General features: G+C 42.8%; 1 protein-coding gene across 2 annotated transcripts in view; it reads right to left on the reverse strand.

Annotated features, from left to right (window-relative positions):
* Positions 1–20789, reverse strand: part of VANGL1 (VANGL planar cell polarity protein 1) — a 69143-nt gene that overhangs the window by 18822 nt on the left and 29532 nt on the right. For both annotated transcript variants that reach the window (XM_027866787.1, XM_027866788.1), the window contains exon 4: positions 16111–16718. In XM_027866787.1, coding sequence (XP_027722588.1) covers positions 16111–16718 — 608 coding nt within the window. The remainder of the gene's footprint in view (positions 1–16110; positions 16719–20789) is intronic.

Here is a 20789-nt window from a genome sequence, read left to right on the forward strand (position 1 = left end):
AACCACTCCCGTATCTCAGCCAAGAAAACCCCAAAGGGGTCACGAAGAGTCAGACACGACTGAAAACAACTGAACAACAATAACTAGTAACCCTCATCATCGTGTCACCCCCCAGTGGACACAACACTCCAGCTTACCAATGTCCAACAGACACATATTTAAAGTAGAAGTGAGAGGACAGATATCCACACAAATAAAAAAGTTAAGGCCAAAGCTAAAGTTCTGGCTAGGTCAGTGGGATAAGTGACCAAGCAGAGAGAGGTAGATGGAACAATATTTAGAATTCCAGAATTTCAGAGCTGGGAGCTCAGAATTCCTCTAGTCCAATGCCACCTGAAGCATCTATAGACTCCACCTCCCTAACAAGTGGCTCTCCAGTCAATCCTTGAAATTGGAAACTTATCTGGTTCTTTCTCCAAGAGGTGTTTGCATTTTCAAAGTTTACTTGATGGTATTAAAAGGCTAGGAGTTAAGAGACCTTCATCCTGGTACAACTCTGTTGCTCATTACCAACAACAATTTTCACTGGATCACAGATTAAGAGCCAGAAGGAACCTCAGACACCATCAAGACCAGCCTCCTTCATTTTACAGATGATCAATCTGAGGCCTAGAAAGGTTAAATGATTTGCCCAAGGTCACAGGAATAGTAACAAGGTGGGATTAGAACCTGGTACCTCTGGTTCCAACGCCATGGCTTTTTCCACTGTACCATGACCTGTCTAGGTGTGGGACCCTGAACAAATTATTTCTCCCTGTGGGCTTTAGTTTCTTCTTTTATAAAATGAGAAAACACCTGTAAATATAAAAACAGAATCTCTAATGTCTCTTCCAGCTGGCTGTTGTCCTTTGTTCTCGAAGAGGACCAAAATGACATCACTATGTTGGGGTCAAGGTACAGTGTGTCCGAATGTGGCTGATCAAACCAATACAAGCTCAGAATGCTCTATCTACCACAGGTCAGGCACAAATAGTCCGTGTGAACATTTGGAGTGGAGATGTCTCTAAATTTGCGCATCTCACATTTCTTCCCTTCCAGGTATAACATTCTAGAAGGCTAAGAATTCTAATAACTGAGCACATACTCCCTTCATGAGACAGTCAAATTTGCTTTTGTATCACTCTAATTCTTCCTTAAGAAATTATTCCTTAAACTGAACTGAAATCTAAAAATTTCTATCTCTTGATCCTAAGTCTGTCCTCTATGGCCATGCAGAATAAATTGAATCTGTCTTCGAAATCTAATCTTTAACTACTTGAAATACTTGAAAGACAGCACCTATGTCCCTTCCGCATAAATCTTCTCTTTTCTGGATAACAGCAGGTCAGCAAGACAAGGAGAGGTCAGTGAAAAGGCCACAGTATTCTCTTACTAATGAATTCCTTGACACTCTATCTAGCCTTCTTTAAGAGATGTGTGCTTGGGATGGGATAAGGACTTTGACCTAGTAAATGAAGCATTTGGGAGTGCTCCAAAGTACAGGACCCAAAATAAGAGTTTATTTAGCATTTTTGTATACACTCCCTGGGGGCCAGCTGGCCACCATGTCTGTTTATCTGACTGCTGCATATTGCCAAGAAGAATCAAAAAAAGGTTATTTCTGCCTGGATGTGCTTCTTTGTTAGAGAAGAGTCGGCCTCATATGTGGAGGAGGTGGGGGAGAAGAAGGAAAGGTGGGGCTGGGTAAGGCAAGATGGACCATGGGTGGCAACATAAAAATGACTACTAGCCCAGTAAAAACCAAATATAACTCCCAAATACCGCAAATGACTACTCCTCTGAGAACCGAATACAAATCCCTGCTAACATCTCCTGTCTTTTAATTAAATGTTAGGCTTAAAGCCACCATGTTTGAGATGACAGTTTATTCAAGCCTGACATAACAGGACCAGTAATGACTACTCTGGAACTTGAAGAAAAGTAAATAAAGATGGACAACAGCTGGAAAAAACTCTTCTTTCCCACTGAGAGCTAACTCAAATGTTTTAAAAGAGTAAACTGGGACAACATCTTGGCTTCCTTGGGACTTTTTGGAAATGGATTCCGGAGGACACAAAGCCAAGAAATTTGCAGCAAAATTATAACCTAAGAAGTAGACAGGTAGTAAAGATCATTGAAATCCACCTCTTTTCCTTTTCACCCAGGGTGTGGATGCCAATAAGGTTTCCATTTTCCTAGAAGCCACCTGGGTGCCCTGAAGGACAGCTCCCCAAGCTCAATTAGGTGTATGTGGGAAGAACCTTAACCATCTACCCCCTGGAATCATTGTGAACTGAATTAGAGTGTCTCCATGGTGTTGAGTGGTGTGCACCTATATATAAATTGGTAAATACCTGAAAACTGTATCTATACATTCATTACAGTACCAGAATTGGAGACTTTCAAGAGTTGGAAGTGAGGTCACATAGGCCACTGAGTCTAATCTCTCTACAACATCGCCAGCAAATGATCATCAAGTTTTTGCTTAAACACCTCCAGTTCATGGAACCCATGACTTCCCCTGAAGTACTCATTTCTTCCAGCCTGGAAGAGTCTGTGACCATTGCTGACTGATGCATTGTTTTACTTACCATTTTATTTTCATTTTAAAATAGTCTTTCTTGCCTCTCTTCTCAAAATAATTCACATTGAGTATGATGCCTGGCACAACAATGGAGGTGTTTAATGAATGTTTGTTGACTTGACTCTATAGCACTTTGAGGTCAGCAATTACAAAGGAGTAGTATTCCCATTTTATGGATGAGGTCACTGAGGAACAGTGACTTCTCCAGGCCTAGGGTATTGGAATTCAACCTCTAGAACTTTAAACTCCAAGTCTCTCTACATTACCCCCCTGCCCTTTCTATAGGAGACAATTAGGAGACACAGGAGAACAGTGGCCTTTGGAGTCAGGAAAACCTGAGTACAAATCCTGCCTCAGACACTTACTAGCTGTATGGTCCTGGACAACTCATTTAATCTGTTGGCCTAAATTTCCTCATCTGTAGAATGGGGAGTGGTTTTCACAGAACCGATGTGAGGATCAGATGAGATACATACATGTAACACTTTTAGGAATAAAAATTCTTGGGAGACCGGGCCCTGGTATCTTCCAGTTTTCCCTTTGTGGCTGTACACAATCCTAATAAGTGCTATACATGCAATAAATCACCAGATGGCCAATGCATTCCCTGAATTTTCGAGTTGAAAAGGACCCTAAAGATCATTTAAATCCAACCTACACTCCCCCACAAAATCCAATACAATACATCTTCAGTAGTCTTGGCACACCAGGTACATACCCCATGATGCAATCATCCCACCTCTACTTGAAGGCCTTTGATGGGAAGGGGGGACCCACTCCTCCCCTTCTTCCACACTAGTCCCCCCAACTCCACCCCATCCAGTCCATTCCATATCTGGACAACTCTAATGATTAGGAAGTTACTTTTTTTCCTACAAGCCTAATTTGCCTCTTCAGAAAAATAATTAAAATTTCTCCCTAGAGAGAAATTAAAATTCAAAGGTGGGGGTGGGGTGTGCTGAGACCAACTGAGGCTCTTTCCTCTCAAACCTTTCCAGGAAAATCTACTCCCCCCCAAATTGGTTTGGATAAGGGGCAATTTCCTTTCTCAGTACAGAGAAAGAACTTGGGGGGTGGAGGGCAAGGGTAAACCTTGGTCAATAAGACCCAGACATCTTTAAAATGAGAACAATTTCCTCCCTACAGTTTGGGTGGGGTGGGAGGGTTTGGTAACAAAGTCCCAGCCAGTTTGGGAAAATCCCCAGGCACATCCCAGGATTGACCTGAAGCTACACAGGATCTAAGTCTTTAAAGGGCCACACAGGAAGCAGAAAAAAGCCTGAAAGTCAGATTCCCCATGGCTAAGGAGACCAAGCCCATTCTGGCTATAGCTTGTGTGACCAGTCAGTCACACGGGAGCTTCAGGGGCCAAATTCTGTTCAGCCAGCCCCAGGAGCCATAAAATGCCTTTGGCCTGTGCTTTGAAGCCTCCTCCTGACCTCCAGATAAAGGGCCATAAGATGAGTTAGAAGGAGATGGGGGGTGGGAGGGCCAGAGGCCTGGAGAATGGAAAGGGACTTAAGAGGAGCAACTGGAATCCCAGAAAAGCCTGTCATTCCACTGAGGCCCTTTAAAAGTCAGGAGCTCTTTCCGCAGACCCTTCCAAACCCCTTTTAACTGATGAGCTACTGTTTTGTTTTGTTTTTTTCCTTCTCAACCTTACGGGTTGTTTTGAAAGCTAAAATCACAAATTGATCTATTTTAGTGGGTGCCCAAAAGGAAGGAAGCCAGGAAACAAAAGCTCACAGATTCTAAACTTGGAAAGGGCTAAGCCTCAGGTCAAGAGATGACAAGGGGAAATAGTACCAAGTAAGATATCATTAGCATTGGCAAGACGATTAAGACAACAATAATAAATTCACACTTGTATAGCAAGTCAAAGCAAGTCAACAGGCATTTATTAAGGGCTTACTCTGTGCCAGACACCGTGTTAAGTGCTGGGATTTGGGGGGGGGGGGAGGAAAAACACAATCCCAACCTTCAAGGAGCTCACATTCTAATGAGGAAAACCACATGTAAACAAGGTAGATCCAAGCCATTTAGTGTGTAGATGGAAGGGAATCTTTGAGAAGAAGGCATTAGCAGCTGGGGGTACAGATCCTCATTCATATAATGCACTGCCACACACACACACACACACACACACACACACATAATTATATGCCTGTATATAGATACATATATGCACACCTATATGTACACATACAAATGTATATACTTATATGTACACATACAAATGTATATACTTACATGCGTATATATGTACTTATGTGTATATATGTATGCATATAGACATATACATACTCATAATATACATACATATATAGTATATAGTTATATGTGTATATATTGATTCCCCTGATAGAATGTAAGGTCTCTGAAGGTAGGGACCACCTCTATTTTGTCTTTGCCCCCCCCAGGGTCTAGTATGGTGCCTGGTGCATAGCAGGCACTTAAAAATGCTTGATTAATTTACATCAAAGCCTGCCTCTGTCACTTGCTAGTCGTGGGATTTCAGGCAAATCACTAAACTCTCTGGGGTTCGGTTCTCTTATCAGTAAAATGAGGGTGTTGGCCTAAATTATCTCTAAAATTTCTTCCAGCTTTAAACGTGAGAGCCCATGAAATATACATAAAGTACTTCAGAAACCTTAAAAAGCTCTTTAAATGGGAGTACTTAGAATTCTCTTCCTCACTCCATGCCTCAGTTATTCAGTTACCAAACACTGATGAAGAGAGACAATTTTTAGTTCCTAATGACATGTAACAGGATTGGACTAGACCCACGAATACCATCCAATGGGTCAGGAATCATTTCTAGGCCCGCTCTGAGGTTCTGAGGAGAAGAATCTGGTCATGGCTTCTCCATGGCTCTCTACAGGGTAACCTTTAACCCACCACACCAGAGTTTTTTGATCTTTGTCCTGCGTCATGGCCCCCTTTGGCAGCCAGTCTGGTGAAGTCTATGGAACCTTAAGAGAATGTCATTAAATGCATTAAATAAAATAGGTGGGATTCCAAAGGAAAGGAATTACATGGAAATACAGGTATCTAAATAAAAATCAACTTTACAGACCCAAAGTTAAGAATCTCTGCTCTAGAATGTGAAACCAGCATTGAGCTCAACATCCCTCCCCCAACCCCAAATTTCAAGGTGCTAGAAAGCCTCCCCTCCACCTGGCAAAAGCAGAGAAGGAAAGGAAATCTACTTTCTGGAACGTATTCCCAAGACTGATTTAGAGCTAGAAGGGCCCCTTAGAAATAGAGCAATCTTGTCCACCTCGTTCATTTTACAAAGGAGGAAACTGAGGCCTACAGAAATTTAGGATTTGAACCCCAGTCTTTTTATTTGCAATGTTGGTGCGGTTCCCTCCTATACCACCTGGTAACCACTGATAACTAAGATTCTGGTAATCAAATACATCAGTGGAAACAAGGTCTTCATCAATAGAAGTATCCCCACATTGGGTGGAGGCCCAGGGCGATACCCCCGCCTCATTGTGTTCACTCTGGGCTGCTGGGAGTGGGGACAGGAGGTGGTACCTAGGTGTGGGGGATGGTTTCCAGCTAACATCCATGCTAGTTCCTTTTAGCCTCTGCAAACAACACAGCAGAAGCAGCCAGATGTTCGAGCAGCCCCTTGGGTACGACTGCATGATACAGCAGGCTGGTTCTGCATTCATGTGTCTGCTCTCCCTGACAATCCTGACAAGGCTTTTTCTTTCTGAGTGGCTAATCTGGCCGTTGCTGTTATGTCTCTCCTGTTACTTCTCTTCCCTGTCCTGCTGTCAGGAAGATTCTGGCAGCCTTTTCCCATGTGGGAGTGTCTACCAAAGATCCTTTCTCTCCCTGAGACAGGTATGAGTTTTCCCACTAAAGTCAGCCTGGGGTAATCACACCTCTGCATCCAGGCTTCCAGGGACTTTGCACAGCCCTGCCTCATTTAAATCCAATTCATTTACAAGTCAAGACATCACCCTCCTGATGTCACTGGTCCTCTTCAAGAAGGAAGCTTTAACAACAACTGTCTTCTGCAGCCCAGGCTGTGGTGCCTTTTTCTTTCCTAAAAAAAAAATACCTTGGCTGCCCCAAAGTTATAACTCACTGAACTAAATCACTGCAAAAGAAAGCAAGCGCGTCAAAGGTGAAACGATTACTGTAGTTTTTTGATGACAAGGATGATTTTCTATGTAAGGTAGGATTTTACTCTCATCCCAGTTTGTGATCACGGAAGGCACCAGACACCTTAAATGAAATCAATCAGCAGAGCCAGCCAACTGGATATTAAGGTATTTTCCTATAACTTTATCTCAATGTATAGACAAGCCCTTAATTAATTTGAAAGCATTGTGGGATTTTGGGGGTTGCTAGATGAAAAGGCAAATGATGCCAATCAGGAGAGATGGTGTGATTGGTTGAAAAAAAAATCACATCCTAACCCTGGATCTAGTATGCATAAAACAGCAGGCCAATTCAGAATCAGGCAGTTCCATATCTAGAGGAGTGCTGGCCCAGTCCCTGAGAGGGAATCATTTGTGGAAAAGAAAGAGTTTTTTCTTCTTCTCTTCTGATCTCTCTTGATAGACAACTACCCAAGGGAGGCCTCTGCTTCAGGGGATGTGACCTCCTTCTAGGAGGAGAGAATGAGATCCTTGGAACCCAGAGGAGCACTATTCCTAAGGGGAACTTCATGAGGACTCCATGAAGGGAGAAAAGCAGAAAAGTCATTAGCCAGGAGTCGAGTGACACATGAGGATGCCACACATGGGCCTTGATATCATTGTCCTTAAAGTTTGAGCCCACCTTCCCCCAGGACTTTATGTATAAGGGGAAAGTATGCCCCGCTTTTAGGGGGAAATGTCTTTGTACAAATTGCTCTTATTACAAATACCTTTAGTAAAAGCTAAGTCTGGGGGCAGCTAGGTGGCACAGTGGATAGAGCCCTGGAGCCAGGAGGACCTGAGTTCAAATCCAGCCTGAGACACTTGACACTTACTAGCTGTGTGACCCTCGACAAGTCACTTAACCCCAATTGCCTCGAAAAAAACAAAAAACAAAAACCCAACCCCCCACCCCACTCCCCAAATAAAGTAAGTCTGGATGGCAAATTGTTCAGTTGAAACACACAAGCAGGGGTTCATGAGAAAAAGTACTAGATACCAAGTTCTTAGGGTTACTCCCACAAGCCTAGTAGGACTGGCTTGGAACCTGGCCTGCTAATGAGAGGAGCCCTGGAGAGGAATTACGTGTGCATGCATGTGTTAGGTGTTTACATATATATATGTGTGTATATATATATATATATACACACACATACACACACACAACACATATGTGTATATATGTATACATACATACAGACATTACTATGTGGGCTAAGACCTTGAGAAGTGTTCAGAGAGTGCTTAACAGGCAGCATTCTCATTATGAAAAGCCTTTCACATTACTGGGATAAGTAGGAGCCTACATTCATCTATACATGATCAATACACAAAACTCCTTCTAGGTTGGTCCTGAATGAAGTTGTTACTCACCTAGGATTCTTGATGATTTCCCTATCTAAGATGACCGACCCCAGCAGGATTAGTGATGCCATGTAAAACTACAGGTATCACACATTCTGAACCCAAACCCATCCAAACTGAATTGGATCCACAAAGAAGAAACCCACCTGGCGCAGGGTTTTATGGTACAGGTCTAGGGCAGAGAAATGGGGCTAATCATTTGTCCTTAAGAATGACTATTTATTACTAATGAATATCAAAATGAATATTTATTGGATATTTACTATGTGGTGGGTACTTTCATTCATTTATGTATTAAGTTCATGTTCTCTGATCTCTAGGACCTTACAAGGGAAGAGGAAATAGGTAACAAAGGGTAAGGCATAAGAGATAATCAAGTATTAGGAGAAGTGAAAGGAACTATGGAATTTAAGAGTTTGAAAGGACTACAGAAGCATACAGTGGAAAGCACATTGGCTCCAGAAGTCAGAAGTCCTGGGTTCAAGTTCTGATTCTGACACTACCTATGTGACCTTGGGAAAGTCATTTAATTTCCTTGGACCTCAGTTTCCTTGCCTGAAAAGTAAGAAAGTCATACGACATGAGGTACTTTTCAAATCTAAATCTGTGACCCTGTGATACAGTCCAACCTCCCCCGACCAAAAAGAATAAAAATAAAAATCCCATTATAATACATCTGACGAGGTGCCATCTCATTTTTGTTTAAAGACCTCCAGTTGAAGAGGAACCCACTACCACCAGTAGCAGCCCATTCTATTTCTGGATAGTTGTAACTATTAGGAAGTTTTTTCCTGACACCAGGCCTAAATGAGCCTCTTTAAAAAAAAATTTATATTTGTCTATAAAGAAATAATTAAAGTAAAAGCCCAGGAAAATATCATTTGTTAGTGGGAGTAGAGGAAGAAGTAAAGGTTTCATGAAGGACATGTCATCTGAACTAGGCCTTAAAGGATGAGGAGGGGAGGCAGGGGAGGGAAGGAAAGGATATTTTGTCCAGGCACAGGGAATGGTATGAACAAAGAGGGAGTTAGGAAAACACAGGACATTCAGGGGATGAGTAGTCTGGTTTAGCTGGTTGGGAAATAAAGTAGCATTTTAGATAAGAGTCAGAAAGACAGATTGGAGTTAGATTGAAGGCCAGGGTTAGACTTTAAACAGTAGATAATGGGGAGTAACTGATGACTTTTGAATGGTGAGGTGCCATGATCAAAACTATGCATTTAAAAATGGCAGCAGAAAGAAGAGAGCTCAATTAACAAGGGTTCAAACTAGGGTAGAGTAAGGTCAGTGGAAATGGTGACTAACTGAATGTGGTGACATTGGGAGAAAGGGCAGTCAAAGATAACATTACTTTACTTCTCTGGCTCAATCTCATCTGTAAAATTAGGGGTGAGACTGGATAATCTCTACAATTCCTTCTAGCTCTAATATACGATCCTGTGAATGGGTGATTTCAACATGGGTAACTGGGATACAAGTGATACCCCAAACAAAACGGGAGAATTCAAGAAAAAAAGCTAATATATCAAGTTCAGTACAGGCTATGTTGGGTCTGAGATGCCCACAGAATGGTTCACAGCTAACATCCAAATTGGATCTTTTGAATTCTATAAACAATGAGACTCTAGTGGCACAGAAAATATAATAAATGACTGGGAAATCTAAGTCTGGAACTTGGCAGCACATTCAATAGAAATAATAGTCTTAGGAGCTTAAAGTCTGAGAGAAAATGGTCAGAATTCAAGGTTTGGGAAGGAAGAAAGGGGTAGAAGAGTATTCACTGATAATATGGCCATGATGATGGACAGCCAATTGGAATGAAGATAGGCATCAACATGGAGAAACTATGAGATGAGAATATTGGAAGGGACATCAGTGTGGCTATTAAAGTAGCTGAGAACTATGGATGATGATTAGATGGAGAAGATTCTGAGTCTGATGGTGAAGGTGGTAGGAGGGCATGAATTCTTAGAGGGCTGGAACCACATCATATAATACAATGTCTAGGCTGGGGCACAATGACAAATACTAAATTATTACCCTCCGAGCCTCTTATCAGTTCTTTGGACAGATGTTCGTACCAGCCCTAGCTAAAATGGATACTTCCCCCCTCAATCAATGACTGGCCCTTGCATTCCACAATGAGCGTAATACAAAGGGGCTAGGTCAGAGAGATTGCCTTGTTTCCCCTCCATATCAGGTGAGGCCATGAGCAGAGGTCGGGAAGGGAAGTCTCCATTCCTGGTCCCTGCCCAGGAGGCAGCTGTACAAACAGAAGAGATCACCATCCAGAACCTTTCACTCTCATCAAAGCCCCTTTTAACAAACACCACAGAAGCTAACTGCTAACGGCAGCTCTATTTCCTCCCCAATAATCCCTCAAATCCAAAATATATTTAGATTCTGATCCCTAACACGTGCACTGACAATTTAGCTCCCACAGATCTTAGGGTCTGCCAGGACCTTATTTGTATTTGAGAGGGGTACAAAATATCCATATTGGATTACCATTAACAACAAAAGTGAACACACACTCTCCCTGAGAATTTAAGCTTTTAAACTGTCCATTATGTTTTAAATAACTTGAATAAAAACCTGCACATTTACTATAGTTGCTTCTGCCTCCCTAGTCAAGCACAAATGTCCACAGTATAAAGAATCCATTTATTTTAAAGAGGTGAAGAGTGTTAGAAGGAAACCTTTTGCTGGAGCTCACTCTGCTCCCCCTTCCCCCCTCTCCAAAAAAAAAAAAAAAAGATGCTGTTGGCCCTTGATTGATTTGGGAGAAAATGTCGAGGCCTGGAAGAACACATGAGGCCATGACTTTAATCTCATCCTCCCTGACTGAGATAGAACCTAAACCTCAGAGATCTCACCCCCAAGAGAAATTACATAAGGAAGAGACCTCAGCAGCAGATGTACCATTGTTTTATCAAGCTTCCTTTACAAACAGAGAAAGACAGTGTTGTCTCGGGGGTGTGCCCAAGAACCGAGGGGAAGGGGTCCCTGTGGATGAAAAGGTGATTGTCTTTGAAATTATGTAATTGTTGTTCAGTTGTATCTGACCCTTCATGACCCCACTAGGGGTTTTCTTGGCAAAGATACTGGAGTGGTTTGCCATTTCTTTTTTCAGCTCGTTTTACAGATGAGGAAATTGAGGCAAACAGGGTTAAGTAACTTGCCCAAGGTAATATGCTTGAACTTAAACACCATCATCTTCCCATGGCAGAGATGCAAACTGAGGGTGGGGCGATATTGATTAGATGCAATCATCCCAATTTAAGTAATAGGATTGGCAAGAAACTTAAGACAGGCTGATGTAGAATTTGGAAGGAACCTCTGATATCTTCTAGCTTCCTCACTTTACAGATGGGGAAACTGAGGGTCAAAAAAGTTAAAGGCACTTAGAATCATGAAAGGCCAGAGGCGTCTCGTTCAAGTCATATGGCAATGGAAAGTCCCTCTACACCATCCCTAGCACAGAGTCTCCTAGTTTTCCCTTGAAGACCTTCGGGGTTAGGGAATTCAATACCAACCCAGACCATTCTACTTTGGGACAGCTCTACCAGTTAGAAGGTTTTCCTTCCATTAAGCCAAAACCTTCCTCCCCATGACTTCCACCTTTTTCTGACCTCTGGGAGGTCTGATATCCCAACTTCTGAAAGTACTGATCATGGTCCTTCCCCATTTCCCCTATCCTTTCTCTCCAGATCTTCTTATCTCCAGGCTAACTATTGTCGGGTAAACCACATGTCTTACTCAGATGCTTTCCTGGGCTTCATGATCTCCAGAAACACCTCCTCAGCACCCCCTGCCCCTGGAGCCCCTCTCTCCCTCCCTCTGATGGAAGAAGGAAGAGGCATTGGAGAGCTCCTCTCAGATCCTCCACCATTTAAGGAGGGCAGCCCAGCGAATTCAGCTCTTCATTCCCAAGCAGTTGCTTTCCTGGACTTTATAATCAACAGAAACTCAACATTCTGTAAGAAGAAATCAACTCTAAACCCCTTACCTCCATTTTCCACCCTGAGGCCACAAGATTTCATAACTGGCTCTGGAGCCAGTTAGAAGCTCCCCCCCTTCTCTCACTCACCCCTACCTTTTCAGCTTCTCTTTACCTGATGTCTCCCCTTTAGATTGTAAGCTCCTTGAAGGCAGGGACTTTCTTATGCTTTTCTTCATATCCCCAGAGCTTAGCACAGTGTCTGACACAGAGTAGGCACTTTATAAATACAATAATAATATAATAACAATAATACAATAATAAATACAATAAAAAATACAATAATAAATATAATAACTACAACTCAGAGTAAACAACTTGCCCACAGTCTTGCATACAGCCAGGACCAGAACCCTGGTATCTCCATTTCCAGACCAGGGCCCTTTCCACCATGCTACAAAAAGAAATGTTCACTTGGTCTGAGTAATCACTGCGTCCATTATTTCTTGGCCCTGGGATTAACTAACACACAAAAGTTCAGTCAGCGGCTAGCTGTCTCTCCAAATTATTAGAGTAACTTTAAGCTCCCCAGGGAGCCTCCCCCATAAGTTTCTAATTTGAAAACCAAAAAAAGCCAGGGCCCGGCCAGAGCTGGAGAGGATGTGAACGGGAGCTGGAGGGGTGACAAGCTTAGCTTTGTCTCCGCTGGAGTTAGAGTCTGCTCACTGACAACAGTTGCCTCCTGTTTCTGGGCCCAAAGTCGCCAAGAAACATAAATGTCCCTTTCTGAACGCTACCAGGACAAGCTCACAATTGAACTCTCGCTGTCGGAAAAGTACTTTCAAAAGAAGCTTCTTTGAGAATGCTTGCTTTTTTTTTTTATTTGCAGTCAACGGTCATATCTTTTTCACAAATGGTCATCTTTCAGTGGGTAAAGAACAGCTAGAATGCTGGCTTACAACTGGTCATGCCTAGACAGACCACGATGGCTAAAACCACATGTCTGAAGTCATTATAGCAATTCCTCTGATAAGTGGAACACCTGGAAAAAGAACTGCTTTCTTAGAAAAGCCAGGGGTGGGGAACTTGTGGCCTTGAGGCCCCATGAGTCTAAGTTTTACAGAACAAATCCTTTTATTAAGGGGATTTGTTCTATGAAGTATGGAGTCAAAGGGCTGTACCCAAGGACCTAGAAGGCCACATGTGGCCTTGAGGCTTCTGGTTCCCCACCCTGCTCTAGACAGTCGAGCTGAGAGTTTACCCTTAAAAAAATCACCAAATTTTTGGTCAGTTTAATCAGTTTAGCTAGAAATTTTTACACAGAAAAAAAGTATGGTGAACATCATTTAATATGATTATTAAGGATCTTCAAGGGAAGTACCAGGGTACCGTGGAAAGAATGTTGGATTTGGAGTCAGAGAACCTAGACCGCCCATGTGACCATGAACAATCTCTGGGCCTCAGTTTCCTTATCTACAAAATGAGCAGGTTGGAACAGATGACCTTCCAGCTCTATATCTATGATTCTTCGAGGAAGAATCTCTCTCTGAACTCAACTGGGCTGGCTATACTTGAAGCCTTTAAGAAAGATGACAACTTAGCCTAGATCAACCTAAAAACTAGGCTTTTGTTGGGTATGGTGGTACATACTTGCAGTATCTAATAATAGTTAGCATTTACATAGTGCTTTGTGGCCTGACAAATATAAATATTATCTCATTTTGGCCTCACAATAACCTTGGGAGGTCTTACTATGCCCATTTTACAGATGAGGAAACTGAGGCAAACAGAGGTTACATGATTTTTCCAGGGCCACACAGCTAGTAAGTAAGCACCAGGATCTGAACTTATGTTTTCCTGACTCCAGGCCCAGTGCTCCAGTCACTGCATCACCTATAGTTCCTGATGCTAGAAATCACTGGATCACTTGAGTCGCAATAGGGCTAAAGGCTATAAAGTATCCACACCAAGTCTGGCACCAGTAAGGTGAGCCTCTGGGCTACCAGGCTGCCAAAGGAACAAGTCAGTCCAGGTCAGAAAAATGAAGCCACTTTTGTGCCAACTGGCACTTGGATGAAGATCATGAGTGGCCGCTGAATTTCCAGCTTAAGCAAGATAGGGAAACCGACTCTCAAAAAAAAAAAACAAAAAAAACAAAAAAAGACTACGAATGATGTTCAGGCCAATTTGCCAAAAGTCCTTTGCTAAAAAAGTCACCTTAGCTATGCAACTAAAGCATAAAAACAGGTCAGTCCCACAGGAGCAGCCTTAAATAAAATGCATGGAGGCCTGTGATTCTAGTTTGGCCGGACAAAGAAAAAGGATATGCTATTCTGGATCTCTCAGATGCCTTTTATATGTTTTTTTTTTCTTATGTAATGCTTAAACATTTAAATCTTTTTTTCCCCCCTGAACTTTGCAAGACTTTTTAGAAGGTATACTTCTGGCTTAGTGGCTTTTCCAGCTCCTGCTGTCTTGGGTCAGACTCATCCCAAGGGTCTGTGGGCTATTCAGCCCTGATTTTCACAGTGGCCTTCCGTGCCGACTCCTCCACTGGCACCTACCCTATCCTGTCCCTGATTTAGGTCTGAGCCCTGACAGAATGGAGTGATGGCTGATGAGGCAGAATGCCACACAAGTCCCCTTTTCTCTAACCTATCCATTCTATTCCACCATGGTCTCTGTGTGGAAACAAGAGAGATGAGCTAGTGAAAATCAAATTGGTGAAGAATGAGCAAAGGAGGGAGACTTCTCCCATGGACCTCTCCACAGAGATGTGGAGAAGAGATGAGAGTGTGGACTTTGCTACAAGCTAGAACCCCTGAGATGAATCATTTTCAAGAAGAGACTGAGGAGTTGGCATTGGGGGTTGGGGAATAGGGGAATGGATGGATGATTACTAATGGATTATTATTTTTGTCATGAGCTTAAAAATGCCTGGCTGCAATCCTGCCTTCTACATACAATTCTACCCACTGCCCATCATGGCTACTTGATGAGATCCCACAGCTGCTGGCATTTACACTTGTGACTACAACAGGCATAACTTCCTAAGGCAATATTCTTTTAATTGTGACTAGGAAATCTCTCCCTCCCCTTCCCCCTCACCCCCACTCCCTGACTTACCTGCCATTTCTCCAAAGCCATGCTGCTCCAGTAAGTTTGGGAAACATGAACAAATTTAAAATCTTGCCACTACCAACCGTTCTTATGTTATTGCTGCAACTCCTACCTATCAGTCCTAATTCTGCCTCCTGGAGCAATATGCAACAATTCCTTTTTCTACATAACAGTTTTTTTCAATTGCTTTCAGAATGTGACTTAGTGTTCTCCATTGGCCCATCTGGTCCTCAAACATTAGCATAAAATGAAGTACCATGAGTTCGAGGGTGACCCCAGGAATCAAAAGATGTCACAAAATTGATGGAAATGTGCTTATTTGGGAGGCAGCTGGCCTTGGCTCCAGTTTGAGGCCTGGCCACATTGATAGCTCCTAAATGGAATGCCAGTTGTCATTTGACCCTTTCATGTACCTTTGCCAACCCTGAGCACCTTGACAGCTGTCATGCACTGCCTAAACATATACTCATCTAAAGCACTAGAAGGAAGTTTTTGAGGGAAGATTGGATAGATGACCACTGATCAGCACACACTGTGGAAGGAAGGGATTCTCGGCCAGGGACGTGTCTCAGCTGGTCCCCTTCATCTCTAAGACTCCGGGACACTGTGCATTCAGTTCTAAATGACTTCTGTCTGTTACATCCATCTCTAACAGTTATCACTCATGCACCTGACACTCTATAGCAGGGTTCAGTAGCCTATGGCTAATGTGTCTGAGCTGATTCCTGGACCCATTCTAAACAGCACACCCAGACTCTCTTTACCACTCTGCAGAATAACTATCTGCTGTAAAAGTTAGATGGTAAGTCCCTCACCTCTAATACAAACGAGATTCTGCAGCTGCCTCCTCCCCTCATCACTCAGCACACAAGAAAAGAATCCCGTGTTTTATCAAATCACAAGCAGACCAGCTATTTCCTAGCAAGCCATGACATTTAATTTTCCTGAGTTTCTCAACTTACCTCAAGTTTCCCAAACTGTAAAAGCGTGACTCGCCATCAGTTGAGCGGACCACTTTCAGCGTGAACATGGGCTGGAGCTGCCGGAGCTCTAGCAGTACAATTGCTAGATAATGGATGAAGAGAAGGGCATCCACAAGGGAGACCGCGTATTGCACAATGCCCTGGTAATCTCGGTCCCTAGAGTCCAGGATGCGGACACCATAGAAAAGCCAATAGGAAACCACAAACAGAAAAATGAGGACCAGTAAAAGGGCCCGGAACACAAAGATGCGAGGCATCTCCACTGTCTGACGACGGAAGAAGAGGGCCCAGGTGCCAATGAGAAGGATGAGGAGTTTAAACGCCACTGAGATGAAGAGTCCCTCGCATATGGTGCCACACGGTTCCAGCTCATCCCGCCATAGAATTGGAGGTAAGAGAATGAAGGCAATGGGGGTGAGGAAAACAAGAAGACCTAAGAGTGCCGCCACCGTCAGGCCAAGGTAGCGTTTGCAGTCCAGTCCAACGCTGTCCTCCATGTCCTTGCTGATCCTAGCAATGTCCTCCTGGGAGATGCTGTGCTCCGAGGTGCCGGTGATGGCCGTGGCGGTTTCTCCCCAGTTGTCATCCTAATGGCAGAGCACAAAAGGCGATGTGAGTCAACCACCGCTGACTGAACTTCAGAGGAGAAAAAGTGCCTCAGAAGCTACAGTACTCAACCCACCCCTCAACAGTAAATCCTCTGCCTCCAAAATATCCCCAAGAGCAGGTCATCTAGACCCTGCTTCGGGACTTCTAGCGAGGAGAAAGCCCTCCTCTTCTGAAGCAGCTCATCCCACTTTGGGGGACTTCATTCATTCCACTGAGCTAGAAGCCACCTCAGAAGACATCCAGTCCAAGTCTCTCACTTTACAGGTGAGGAGAACTAAGGTACAGGGAAAGGAAATGACTCGTTCAAGGTCACAGAGGAATGAAGTATCAGAAGAGGGATTTAAACCCAAGTCTTCTGACTTGGGAGTCAATGATCTTTCCCTTATACCACAAATTAGTTACTAGCGTGTCATTTGTAATAGCTAGGAAGTGTCAATGAGCCATTAGTAGAATACCCAGAAATATTCCTCCATTATCAAGGGGGAATGGAAGAGTGTTTGCTATGTAACTAAGGATGAGCTCTTTGAACACTAAGTTTTAGGGGGAGGGGTTCTTAGTAGAGTGAACATAACAATATTTTCTTGATGACTCAGGGTTAGCTGAATCTGGAGTCAAAGAAGCATATGTGACATTGGGCAAGTCAAAATTTCAATTCTTTCAATTCTTGGGGCCTGAGTTCCTAAATCAGAAATAAGAAGGGTTTGGACAAGATCTCTAAGGTCCTTCTTATCTCTAAATCTTATTATCCTATTCTCATTATTAATATCAATGATCTTATTCTAATGTACTGATGCTTTTCAATGGGTATTATGGCACATAGGGATAGTTCTCCCCCATACTACATGGCTCTAGGCCACTGTACTTTTAGTTCTCATGTCTAGTTTTTTAATTCTTCAGTTGTTTCCCCCCAAGTCACAATGCCAAAACTGTCACTTCTCCCTGGCATCTGGCTATTTTTGCAGTTAACTTTCAATATTCTGGAAGCTATAAAACCATAGACAACAATATCATTAGCCCTGTAAGCTATAATCCTATGTAGCTAAAATGGGGGGGGGGAGGTTAAAAATGGAAATACAAATGCTCTGGGTGAATGCTTTGTGTCATGGTATGGTAGGAGCAGCACCTGTTTTATGTACATTGGACTAGTTTTTCTGGCCCAGGGAATGAAGGCTTGATTTATTAGTATGGCTTCCTTGTCCCCTGGAGTCATAAAGGACCCAAATGATGGGAAATTGGTGCTCTGGAGGTTTTTTCAGAATTCCTATTCCCCTGCAAAGATGCCTTCCTGATCTGACTATTGTCAATTTCTGTGGTAAGTACAGAGGTAGAAGAGGATGGGGTAGTGGTGTGAGTGCTGTGCGGATGTATATGTTCATATATATATACATATGAATTATACGTGAGTAAATTATATATATGTAAAATAGTATTTGTACAGCACTTTAAGATTAGCAAAGGACTTTACAAATTTTGTCTCATTTTATCCTCACAATGACCCTGGGAAGTAGGTGCTCTTATTATCCCCATTGTGAACAAGTCTTACTGATTCTAAATCCAGCACTCTATACCTTGCACCACCTGGCTAATCTCTTAATTGTCAAATCTCATGACCTTTTCTAGGACTTTATCCTTCTTGACCTCTCTGTAGCCTTTGACATTGTCAATCACCTTCTTCTCAATTCTCTCTTCTCTCTAGGTTTCTATGACACTACCCTTTCCTGTCTGACCGTTCCTTCCCCATCTCCTTTGCTGTATATCCTTGCAAACCATGTATGTCTCCCAAGGCTCTGTCCTGGGCTTCTTCCTCTCCTCTCTACTTCTCTTGGAGATCTCATCAGTTCCCACGAATTCAATAATCACCTCTATGCTGATAATTCTCACAACCATCTGTTCAGCCATAATCTCTCTGCTGACCTCCAGGCTTGCATCTCCAACTTCCAATTGGACATTTCAAACGACATGTCTCATAGACATCTTAAACTCAACATGTCCAAAATTGAGCTCATTACCTTCCCCCCCAACCCCCATCCATCTCTCTTCCTAACTTCCCTGTTACTGCTGAAAGTATTACCATCCCCCCCATCACTCAGGCTTGTGGTCCAGGTGTCGTCTTTGACTCTTCATTCTCTCTCACCGTCAACCTCATATCCAATCATTGCCAAGTCCTCTCCTTTCTACCTTTGTCATAATACCCGATATGTCCCCTTGTCCCCTCTGACACTGCCCCTACCCTAGTTTATGCCCTCATTGCCTCACCTCTGAGCTATGGCAATGGCCACCTGGTTGGTCTCCCCGCCTCAAGTTTCTCCCAACCCCAGTCCATTCTCCACTTAGCTACCAAATGGATCTTCCTAAAGTAGAGGTCTGACCATGTCACACCCCTATTCAGTAAACTTCAATGGTTCCCTGTTACTTCCAGGATCAAGTGTAAACTCTTCTGTTTGGCTTTCAAAGCCCTTCATAAACTGGCCCCTTCCTGCCTTTCTACTCTTACATCTTACTCTCCTCCATGCACTCTGCCATCCATCAACACTGGCCTCCTCGCTGTTCCACCAACAGGACCCTCCATCTCCAGGCAACTTCCTTTGCTTTGTCTCATGCCTGGAATAGTCTCACTCCTCATTCCTGCTCCTGATCTTCCTCCAAGCCTCAGCTGGAGTCTCATCTTCTGTAATGAGCCTTTCCCAGGTGTCCTTCATCACATCTTCCCTCTGAGATTACCTCCTATTTATCCGGTCTGTAGTTTGTTTGTGTGCAGTGTTTTAAACGTTGTCTCTCTCATTAGATTGTGAGCTCCTTGAGAGAAGGGGCAATTTTTGCCTTCTTTTGTATCCCCAGCCCTCAGCCCAGTGTCTGGCACATAGTAGGTACTTAATAAATACTTGTTAGCTTGACTTTATATAGAAAGGCATGCCAGAGAAAATTGCTCTTAAGCCCCTTAGTAAATTTTTCTATTTTTTAGTACTTTTTTGTTTTGGTAATTTGACTATTCATCTACTTTGGACCAACTGTTCGGATTTTTAGCTATCTTGTCTTTCCACTGCTCAGTAAACTCATTTAGAACCACTGACAGTCACAAACCTGAGTGTCCAAGGAAGTTTTACCTCATTGGTTTACATAGATAAGCAAATCTGTAAAACTCACACAAAGGCAAAGTAGATTAATGTGCCCAAATGAGATCAATGCCTGGGCTTAGTGAAGTATAGATCTACAGCTAAAGGGATAGTAGAGGCCATTTAATCCAACTTCCTTATTTTATAAATGAGGAAACCATAGACTAGAGAGGGGAAGTTACTTGCCCAAGGTCACACAGGTAAGAAGGGACAGGGTTCAAGCCAAGGTTCTCTCACTCCAAATCTACTATTCTTTTCATTGTACCAAGCTACCTCTTTGCAACAAGTATGATAATTGAGTCACCTGGGAAAACACAAACGAAATTGAGGCAGTATCCACTGTCCCATGGGGCTAGTGATACCCGGGTCATAATTGAACTAAGTAAGTTTAGATCCTGTGATAACTTGGGTGGCAAGGTACAAGAACCATGAGAAATAGGAGCTAAAAAGGGAACCCAGATCCAAGAACCGCTGCAAAAATTAATTCTTAAACTCAAAAAAATAACATATGGAAAAAGAATCTTGCCGAAACTTAGGTAACAAATTCATTTAGAACATAAGTTCACTGGCTACATATGGTAATTTTTTTCTGCAGTGTTTACAGGTAGAATTCCTTGACTATGCTAGACTATTCCTGGTACAACTATTCATATTTTAACAAGTTTATATATATATATATATATATATATGTTTAATCTTTAGTGGCATGTATCTACAAGTACAGATAACTCTAAAGGTTGCCTAGTGTTCTTTTGTTGAGATAATAACCACACCAGCATGCTCAACCATACTTGTATGCTCACAAGGTACCCTGCAAAATAATTGCTAAGGACCTGCAATGGACAAGAAGGTGCCTTGAAGCACAGCTCTTGCTGGAAATGAGCTGTCTATGGCAGCAGTGGGTACCCTTCAAAAAATAAAATCTGGTCCAAACCT

This window comes from Vombatus ursinus, unplaced genomic scaffold (genome assembly GCF_900497805.2).
Source record: "Vombatus ursinus unplaced genomic scaffold, bare-nosed wombat genome assembly UNPS02014782.1, whole genome shotgun sequence".
In the NCBI taxonomy this organism is placed as follows: Eukaryota; Metazoa; Chordata; class Mammalia; order Diprotodontia; family Vombatidae; genus Vombatus; species Vombatus ursinus.